Below are 11,132 nucleotides of genomic sequence, written 5' to 3'. Positions count from 1 at the left end.
TGACCTATCCCCTTCCTAACTCCCTACCTACACTCACCTTTACTGGCCCCATCCCCGCCTCTTCGACCTGTTTGTTTCCTCTCCACCTATCCTCTCCTCTATCCCTCTTCTATCCGCCTCCCACTCTCTCCCTATTTATTTCAAAACCCCCTTCCCCTCCCCCTTTTCTGATGAAGGGTCTAGGCCCGAAACGTCAGCCTCTCTGCTCCTATGATGCTGCTTGGCCTGCTGTGTTCATCCAGCCCTGCACCTTGTTGTCTCGGATTCTCCAGCATCTGCAGTTCCTACTATCTCTGTGCAGACTTCTGAATGGTTTTCAGTAAACAATAATCACCAACATCTCCTCAGGATGTCCTGCTGAAGGATCAGTGCTGAGCACCTCCTTTATCTGTATCGGCACTCAGGAATGAAATAATGCATTTCATCAAGACACAGCATCCCTGGTTTCAAGCAGATCTTTATGTAAAATACTTTAGCTCCTTCTATGACAGAAGTGAATGGATCTTGTCTGGGCTATTGACTGTGACAATGATTTTTTTCCATTACTTTAATTAGGTTACCTGATGGTGTTCATCTTGTGTTATCACTGTAATGTCCTAACTTGTCCTTTGGTTAAAGATATCAGTCCTGTTATAAGTAGCAAAGATTACTGTATAGTATAAAAACTGTTGGTAATTCTGTGTTGTTGAAGAAAGCTTCTAGGTTAACAGTTGAGATTGTTTTCATGATAGCATGATGTAAAGATTCCCTGATGTTTGAAAAGCTTGGTGTTGTGTGCTAATTTAAAATACTCCACAACCCTGTTTTATTTTTTTAAAAGGCAAAGCTTTGAGCATAATAACTGACATGGTGATGAGGAGACAGCAAGTACTGCAGATGCTGGAGTCAGAGTCAATACAGTGTGGAACTGGAGAAACACAGCAGGTCAGGCAACATCAGAGGAACAGGAAAGTCGACGTTTTGGGTTTACACTCTTCATCAGGACTCTAACAACGAGCAAGTGGCATGATTGAAACCCAGGCCCAACAGCTAGCAAGTGGCAGGATTTGGGTGTAAGCCTGAAACATCGACTTTCTTGCTCCTCTGATGCAGCCTGACCTACTGTGTTCCTCCAGTTCCACACTGTATTGTCATGGTTGAAATTATCAATTTCATGACCAACTGATCACTTTAACACTGTCAGATATGCTTCAACTAAAAAAAAAAATCTTCTGACATAACAAGATAAAGCTTGATACAACCAAAGAACTTACTGATACATGCTGAGCAGATGGTGACTCAGTGGTTATCACTGCTACCTCACAGCGCCAGGGACCCGGATTCGATTCCACCCTGGGGCGACTGTCTGTGTGGAGTTTGCACATTCTCCCCGTGTCTGCATGGGTTTCCTCCGGATGCTCCGGTTTCCTCCCCACAGTCCAAAGATGTGCAGGCTAGGTGGATTGGCCATGCTAAATTGCCCGTAGTGTTCAGGGATGTGTAGATTAAGCGGGTTATAGGGGGATGGGTCTGGGTGGGATGCTCTGAGAGTCAGTGTGGACTTTTTGGGCCGAAGGGCCTGTTTCCACACTGTAGGGATTCTATGATCTATGATGCTGGATTCTTTACATTCATCAACATGCTATTGAAACTTCAAGTAAGCTCCTATTTAAAAAGGTACAGTTCTAGGTGTATCACCTGCCAGTGAGTACAACACAGTGCTGTCTGTAAAGGAACATTGAATAATACATTTTTGTCAGACAGTTTGGATACTTAGTGCTCCAGTTTTATGCTAGAGTACATTCAAAGTGTCAGCAAGTAGGGTGAGGAACTCTGTTCAGTGGATGGCAAAGCAATTTAATCCAAATTTCCTCCATATCAGGTGAACAGAATGGACTTTAACTTTCAATTAAAAAGTATAAATTAGTTAGCAGTACCAAATTTGTATTCACAATAAAATGTTATGGCTAAGAAAAATTGCCACAGCTGATACAACCAATCACAAAAACTCGCTCAACCACACATACAACACAACTAAGCTGGTCAACCTATACAACTAAATAATCACATCATGCTAAAACTAATTTCTTCTGTATCGTTTCAAAACAATTTAGTTTCTACTTTTGGACTTTTTGGAGAACACAGTACAACAAGTTGCTATTAGTGTCCTATTTAATCTATTTAAAATGAAATTTTCACCATCAGTAAATTATGGTTTTATTTTAGGTGCAACCCAATGTCCCTTTTACATTGCGGAGCTGCGTCCATTGCTACATACATTCTCTAATGTTAGAAGACAACCTGTACAGGGAAATACTACAACAGCATCGGGCTACAGGACTATCACAACAGAGGTCTTATCTTCAGAAACAACCTGTAATATAATAGGCTTGTAAGGTATCTCTTAAGATTAAAATAATCACCCTGATTGGGCTTTGGAGTAAATGTAGAAAATTGTACTAATGTCTGCACAAAATTTATACATAATAAATTTGATACAAACATTTTAAATAAGGCTATTGAGGCTTCCTTGGAATTTACGCGCATTGCAAAATTAAATTGAATTTACAGCATAGAAACAGCTCATTCAGTCCAACTGGTCTATGCTGATGTTCTTTACATTCAACTCAAAATCACTTCCCACCGTACAACAACTAACTTTTAAAACTTGGAACTTTATTTATCTTTGAAAAAAAGGATATTTCTACCGATGATCTGGTCAGACATTGTCTGGAATTTGTCTTGCATCTGTTGGAGCAGTGTAGTAACCTGAAAAATATAAATTAACTATGCTTTTATCAGCTTTAAGCTTGTTTTGAAAAAAAATAAAATTGCAATTTACTTCATAGAAACTGATTACATCAGTCACCAGTTTTTCCTCTAATTCTTTCGTGGGATGTGAGCATCATTTGCAAGGTGAGCATTTGTTGACAATCCTTAATTGCTTTTGAAATGCGTGGCTTGTTGGCCATTTCAAAAGGTCGTTAAGAGGCAAACACATTGCTTGGAGTCTGAAGTCACATGCAAGGATGTCAAATTTTGTTCGCTAAAAAGGCATCAGTGCTGCTAGATAGGTTGTTACCACAATGGATAATAGTTGCTACGGTTATCAATATTAAGTTTTTTTATATTCTAGATTTATTGTTAAAGTGTACTGACACTGTAAACATTTATTCAAGGCATTAAAATGTCACCAAATATTTTAAACTGTCAACAAGATAATTGTATATGATAATTCTGATTTGTATAGCTCAGAAAATATCCCTCAGTAGTGCACCGAAATGTCAGTTTTGAGTCTGATCTTAACACTCAGAGTGGACTTTAAATTCACAACTGCCCAACCCAAAAATGAGAGTGGTCACTGAGCCAAGGCTGGTGCATGGGTTGAATAAGGCCTGCCAGTAGTAATTTCCAAAGGCTTGGCATGTTTGGTCAAATGTATACAATTCTTTGAATAATTTGAAAGGATAGTGCTAGGAACAAGCGTAAATTTGAACTCAATTAATTTCCAAAAGTACAGTGTGTGCCTAAGTTGTGGTAATAGTTCCTTCATTCCATACGGATAGAAATGATATTTTCAAGCAAATGACGAGGGCAAACGGCAGGCAAGTTGTGCTAAGTGATATTTCATTCAGGTCCCTATTACGGATACGCTTATGATCTGTAAGTTTAGGAAACAATATTGAAAAAATTCCAAACATCCTCAAAATGTGGACTAACGCAAATTCTACTTTTTCATGCAGCAACTGGTTGAAGTCTGGAATGTGCTACCTGAAAGCATGGCTGATGCAGGTTCAATTTAGGCTTTTAAGAAGGAACTCTATTATCATTTGAAAAGGAAGAATATGCACGGCTACAAGGAGGAGGCCAGGAAGTGTCAATTTGATCTTTTGAAGAACCAATACAATTATAACAGGCCAAATAACCTCCTTCTGTGATTCTGTGAAAGTCAGCTAGAGGACACAGGGCACTGATTAGCATTAGCAGATAATAGTAGCAGGTGCAGTTCAATGGAGATAAATTGAAGCACTAATTTTTGCTTAAATTAGGAACAGTATCACACTTTCAATCGCAAGATATATTAAATATTAAGCAGAAACTCTCCATGTGCAGATACAAGATCAACAGTGACAGTTCAAATAGGGATACCAATTGCAGAATGGCAAAGTGGTACGTTTGACTTGTAGATGTTTAGAATAAAAAAGCAAGGTCATAATGCTGATTTATGTAAACATTAGTCAGGCAGCAATTTGACAATTGTGTACTTCAAGATCGGAAGGCAACAAATAATGTGCAGTAAATATTCACTAAGATGTCAACAGAAATAAGCGGTTACAATAACGAAAATGGACTTGTGAACTTGGTCGTTATTCAATCGAACAGAAGATTAAGGGGGAAGACACGATCCTGATGAGGTTTTCAAGTTATGAAGGTTGTGATACTTAAATAGTCATTGATTCCACTGGTTGATAAATCCACTAGCTTCCAGCTATCTTAAAAAGTATAAAGCCATAGAAAAAGTAATTAAGAATGGAATGTTGGCTTTTATTTCAAGGGAGCTGGAATACAAAGGAGTGAAAGATACATTTGTCATATAAAGCTCTGATCAGATTCTAGTTAAAGTCAACGTATTTAATTTTGGGCACCACAACATTAGGAACATATTAGCCTTGGCTGGAGTTCAATACAGATTAATTAGGATGATACCTGAGGTTAAGTTAGAGGAGAGATTATACAAATTAGACTTGTTTTCTCAAGAATTTAGAAGGTTAAGGAGTGATCTGATCAAAGTCTTCAAGATATCAACCTGAAAATACACAGGGCAGATATAGATAAACTGTTTCCACTGGGTGAGGATTATAGAACTAGAGTGGGTGTGGTCTGAGAATTAGGGCCAGACTGTTCAGGAGAAACGTCACGAAGCATTTCTACACACAACGGGTGATAGATTTTGCAACATTTTTCCACAAGTGGTAATGGATGTGGGATCTGTTGTTAATTTAAAATCTAAGATAGATAATTTTTTGTTAAGCAAAGGTATTAAAGGCTATGTGCCAATGGCAGATATATGGAGTTAGGCCACTGATCAGCCATGATCTATCTGAATGGCAGAACGGACTTGAGAGGCTGAATGGCCTACTCTTGTTCCTGTGTTAAGCTAAAAGAACAAAATGATGAGGAAAGTTTACATTGCTAGATTAGAATTCCCTCAGGTGCAAAAGATTAACTGGTGATCTAATTGAGGTGCTTTTAATTCAAGGATTTGAATAGGTGGATAGAAACCGTCTTGGAGATCGTGTGCAGAAGAACATTAGAGCTAGGCTATTCAGCTTGGGTCAGAAGCATTCCTTCCAAAGAAGGATAATGGAAGTCTGGCCCACAAAAATCTAGTAAGGCTAGGTCAACTGAAAATTTCAATACTAAGACTAAAAGGGTTTTGTTAAACCAAGGTATTGAGGAACGTGGAACCAAAGCAGCTTTTTTAGATACATTGTGACACACCTGGGGCAGATGAGACTTAAACCTAGACTTTCTGGCCCAAAGGTTGGGATGCTACTACTGTGCCACCAGAACCCTGAACCAAAGCAAATAGATGGGTGTCAAGATAAAGATCAGATGTAACCTAATTAAAATCAATCAAGGTTCAGGGGATGAATGGCCTCTCTCTGTTCTTATGGGAGGACACAAGGAAAGAATGTTAAAAATTATAAATCGACAGGTCAGAAAAAATATTTTTACATGAAAGATAGGTCACCATACTTTTTTTTAAAAAAGAACAGGAAACTAAAATAAAGGCAGAGTAGGCAATTCAGCCCCTCCATCCTACTCTGCTATTTGATACAATCATGGCTGATTTCATTTCAGCTGCAACTGCACTTTCCTGCCCACATTCCGTCACCCTTCATCCCATTGCTAATTAAAAATCTCTACCTCCTCCTTAAATTTACTCAACGTCCTGGCATCCATTATAGTTTGGATAGTGAATTCCATAGACACAGAGAGAAATAATTTCTACTCATGTTTTAAATCCTTAGCCCATTCCCTAAAACTATGACCTCTCATTCTAGGTTACCCAATGAGAAAATGTCCTCTCTACATCTACTTTGTCAATCCCCTCTAGCATCTTATATTCCCCAATTAGATTTTCTCTCATTCTTCTAAATTTCAAAGGGTATTTTGTTTTCTCTATTCATTTGTGGGATGTGGGCATCGCTGGCTGGCCAGTATTTCTTGCCCATCCCTAGTTGCCCTTGAGAAGGTGGTGGTGAGCTGCCTTCTTGAACCGCTGCAGTCCTCCTGCTGTGGGTTGACCCACAATGCTATTAAGGAGAGAATTCCAGGATCTTAACCCAGCGACAGTGAAGGAACAGTGATGTTTCCAAGTCAGGATGGGGGAGTAGCTTGGAGGCGAACTTGGAGGTGGTGTTCCCATATGTCTGATGCCCTTGTCCTTCTAGATGGAAGTGGTCGTGGAGGGTGCTGTCTGAGGATCTTTAGTGAATTTCTGCAATGCATCTTGTAGATAGTACACACTGCTGCTACTGAGCGTCGGTGGTGGAGTGAGTGGATGTTTGTGGATGTAGTGCTAATTAAGCGGCCTGCTTTGTCCTGGATGGTGTCAAGCTTCTTGAGTGCTGTTGGAGCTGCACTCATCCAGGCAAGTGGGGAGTCTTCAATCACACTCCTGACTTGTGCCTTGTAGACAGTGGACAAGCTTTGAGGAGTCAGGAGATGAGTTACTTGCCGCAATATTCCTACCTTCTGGCCTGCTCTTGTAGCCACCGTGTTTATGTGGTGAGTCCAGTTGAGTTTCTGGTCAATGATGACACCCAGGATGTTGATAGTGGGGGATTCGGTGATGGTAACACCATTGAATGTCAAGGTACAGTTGTTAGCTTGTCTCTTATTGGTGACGGTCATAGCCTGGCATTTGTGTGGCACAAATGTCGCTTGCCACTTGTCAGCACAATCCTGATATTGTCCAGATCTTGTTGCATACGAACATGGACTGCTTCAGTATCTGAGGAGTCACCTGGAATGGTGCTGAACATTGTGCAATCATCGGCGAACATCCCCATTTCTGACCTTATGATGGAGGGAAGGTCATTGGTGAAGCAGCTGAAGATGGTTGGGCCTAGACACTGCCCTGAGGAACTCATGCAGAGATGTCATGGAGCTGAGATGATTGACCTCCAGCAACCACAACCATCTTCCTATATGTCAAGTATAGCTCCAACCATCAGAGAGTTTTCCCCCCGATACCCATTGATTCCAGTTTTGCCAGGGCTCCTTGATGCCACACTCGGTCGAATGCAGCCTTGATATCAAGGGCTGTCACTCTCATCTCACCTCTGGAATTCAGCTCTTTTATCCATGTTTGAACCAAAGCTGTAATGATGTCAGGAGCTGAGTAGCCCTGGTGGAACACAAATTGGGCATCACTGAGCAGGTTATTGCTGTGCAGGTGCTGCTTGATAGCACTGTTGATGACACCTTCCACCACTTTACCGATGATTGAAAGTAGCTGATGGGGCGGTAATTTGCCGAGTTGGATTTGTCCTGCTTTATATAGGACATACTTGGGGCAATTTTCCACATTGTCCGGTAGATACCAGTGTTCTAACTGTACTGGAACAGCTTGGCTAGGGGAGCGGCAAGTTCCGGAGCACAAGTCTTCAGTACTATTGCTGGAATGTTGTCAGGGCCCGTAGCCTTTGCAGTGTCCAGTGTCTCTAACAGTTTCTTGATATCACGTACGGTGAATCAAATTGGCTGAAGACTGGTATCTGTGATGCTGGGGACCACTGGTCCCCAGTGGTGAGATGGTTCATCCACTTGGCACTTCTCTCTGAAAATTGCTGCAAATGCTTCAGCCTTATCTTTTGCACTGATGTGCTAGACTCTTCCATCATTGAGGATGGGGATATTTGTGGAGCCTCCTCCTCCAGTGAGTTGTTTAATTGTCCACCACCATTCACGACTGGATGTGGCAGGACTGCAGAGCTTAGATCTGATCCGTTGGTTATGGGATTGCTTAGCTCTGTCTATCACTTGCTGCTTTCGCTGTTTGGCATGAGAGTAATCCTGTTTGGTGACTTCACCAGGTTGGTACCTCATTTACAGGTATGCCTGGTGCTGCTCCTGGCATGCCCTCCTGCACTCTCCATTGAACCAGGGTTGATCCCCTGGCTTGATTGTAATGGTTGAGTGGGGGATATGCTAGGCCATGAGGTTACAGATTGTGCTGGAGTACAATTCTGCTGCTGTTGATGGCCCACAGTGCCTCGTGGATGCCCAGTCGAGTTGCTAGATCTGTGCAAAGTCTGTCCCATTTAGCACAGTGACAGTGCCACACAACACGATGGAAGTTATTCCCAACGTGAAGGTGGGACTTCGTCTCCTCAAGGACTGTGCAATGGTCACTCTTACTGATACTGTCATGGCCAGATGCAACTGCAGCTGGCAGATTAGTAAGGATGAGGTCAAGTATGCTTTTCCCTCTTGTTGGTTCCCTCACCACCTGTTGCAAACCCAGTCTAGCAGCTATGTCCTTTCGGACAAGGCCAGCTCAATCAGTAGTACTGCTGCCGTGCCACTCTTGCTGGTGGACGTTGAAATCCCCCACCCAGAGTACATTTTGTGCCCTTTCTATCCTCAGTGCTTCCTCTAAGTGTTGACCAACATTGAGAAGTAGTGACTCATCAGCTGAGGGAGGACGGTACGTGGTAATCAGCAGGAGGTTTCCTTGCCCATGTTTAACCTGAAACCGTGAGATTTCACGGGGTCCAGAGTCAATGTTGAGGATTCCCATAGCAACTCCCTCCCAACTGTATACCACTGTGCCGTCACCTCTGCTGGGTCTGTCCTGCCTGTGGGCAGTACATATCCAGGGATGGTGATGGTGGTATCTGGGACACAGTCATACTCACAGAATCATACCCTACAGACAACGTCAGACTGTTGCTTAACTAGTCTGTGAGACAGCTCTCCCAATTTTGGCACTAACTCTCAGATGTTAGTGAGGAGGACTTTGCAGACTGTTTCTGCCGTTGTCTTTTCCGGTGCCTAGGTTGACGCCAGGTGATCATCCAGTTTCATTTCTTTGAGGCTTTGTAGCGACTTCTACAACTGAGTGGCTTGCTAGGCCATTTCAGAGGGCAATTGACAGTCAACCACATTGCTGTGGGTCTGGAGTCACATGTAGGCCAGGCCAGGGGAGGGGTGGCAGATTTCCTCCCCTGAAGGACATTAGTGAACCAGATGGGTATAGATCCAAACTACTCAATCTGTCTTCATAAGACAGACCCCTCATCTCTGGAATCAATCTAGTGAACCTCCTCTGATCTGCCTCCAATGCAATTACATCCCTCCTCAAAGGGACCCAAATTATGCACAATACTCTAGGTGTGGTGTCACTAATACCTCGTACAATTGCAACAACGCTACCCTACTTTTATTCTCTATTCCTTTAGCAATTAATGCTAAAGTTCCATTTACCTTACAAATGATCTGAAGGAAAATGTAGGTGGTCTTATTAGTAAGTGTGCAGGTGACACCAAAATTGGCAGAGTTGCAGATAGTGAGGAGGTATGTCAAAGGATATGGCAAGACATAGACAGTTTGCAAATTTCGACAGAGAAATTGCAGATGGAGTCTAATCCAGACAAATGCAAGGTGAAGTATTTCGGAAGATCAAATTCAGATACAAATTATAAAATAAATAGCAGATCCCAAAGGATCATTGACATACAGGGGGATCTGGGTATACAGGTCCACAGATCCCTGAAAGTGGCAACATAGGTGGATAAGGTGGTCAAGAAAGTATACAGCACGTTTGTGTGCGTCAAATAGAAAAGTTGGCGAGTTATGTTAGAGCTGTATAAAACTTAGTCAGGCCACATTTGGAAATATTGCATGCAGGTCTGGTCACCACACTTTAAGAAGGATGTGGATGCTTTAGAAAGGGCGCAGAGAAGATTTACCAGGATGTTGCCTGGTCTGGAGAGTTTTAGGTATGAGGAAGGTTGGATAAACTTGGAATTTTTTCACTGGAAAAATGCAGGCTGCGGGGTGACCTAATAGAGGTCTACAAAATTACGAAAGGCATAGGTAGGTTGGATAGTCAGAGGTTTTTATCCAGCGTCGAAAGGTCAACTACAAGAGGGCACAAGTTCAATGTGAGGGGAAGGTTTAGGGAAGAATTGCAGGGAAAATTTTTCAAACAGTGTGGTGGTGCCTGGAACACACTGGCAGAGGAGGTGGTGGTAGCAGTCACATTAGCAATGTTTAAGGTTGGCTTGATGGAGACAATGAATGGGAGACGAACAGAGGGATTGAAACAGTGTATGGTGGAGTGACAGAAAGATAGTTCACCACAAATGGCTGTTGAAGTACAGGTTTAAAAGGAAATTACCAAGTATTTCCAACAGAGGAATATAAAAGGACTGCAACAGCACAGGTAGATGGTAGAATGCCATCGTTGTGCTCTGATCTTTATAATTATATGAAAAGGTACATTTATTCAGTCCTTGACAGCGATTAGTTTTGAAATATTGACAGTGATGCATTTATGTACCATATCTTGTAAAAACAGGCCCAAACACAGAGACTGCTGTCTCTTCAGCATCAGTTCATGACAGTTCAAACTGATTATTTTTGACGTGTCACATCCAAATACAGATTAACACCAAGGTTTCCAAATTAGAGATGTCACCTTCACACAATACCTGGGTCCAAGGTGATAAGTAGAGACACTGGGCCGTTTAATTGTGCCATTGTGGATTCTGGCTGTATTTCAAAGTCAACTTCAATTCCAGTTAAAGATGCATTGGGCACGTTTTTTCTTCTTTCATGTGATGTGGATATCACTGGTAAGGTCACCATTGGTCATCCAATCTCAAATGCCCTTGAAAATGCTGATCAGCTGTGTTAACTTCGGTTACTCATAAATATGCTATTGGTCTGGGACAACAGTTTCTAGCAGAGGACAGGTGAAGCTGCCCCATCCGGGCAGGGGACACTCTCTGCGTTTAGGTGAAGCTACCCCATTCGGGCAAGGGACACTATCTGCGTTTAGGTGAAGCTGCCCCATCCGGGCAGGGGACACTCTCTGCGTTTAGGTGAAGCTACCCCATTCGGGCAGGGGACACTCT

At 42.2% G+C, this 11,132-nt stretch overlaps 1 protein-coding gene across 1 annotated transcript in view; it reads right to left on the bottom strand.

The window, feature by feature from the left end:
* hsbp1b (heat shock factor binding protein 1b) overlaps nucleotides 1–11,132 on the bottom strand; it is a 16,775-nt gene that overhangs the window by 5,311 nt on the left and 332 nt on the right. Inside the window, exon 2 of the mRNA XM_048605617.1 lies at nucleotides 2,682–2,748. Within this exon, the coding sequence (XP_048461574.1) occupies nucleotides 2,682–2,748 (67 nt within the window). The remainder of the gene's footprint in view (nucleotides 1–2,681; nucleotides 2,749–11,132) is intronic.

Source organism: Rhincodon typus, chromosome 15, assembly GCF_021869965.1.
Source record: "Rhincodon typus isolate 14 chromosome 15, sRhiTyp1.1, whole genome shotgun sequence".
Lineage (NCBI taxonomy): Eukaryota > Metazoa > Chordata > Chondrichthyes > Orectolobiformes > Rhincodontidae > Rhincodon > Rhincodon typus.
The sequence above is the reverse complement of the archived record's forward strand: the minus strand, read 5'-3'. Positions and strand labels throughout refer to the sequence as shown.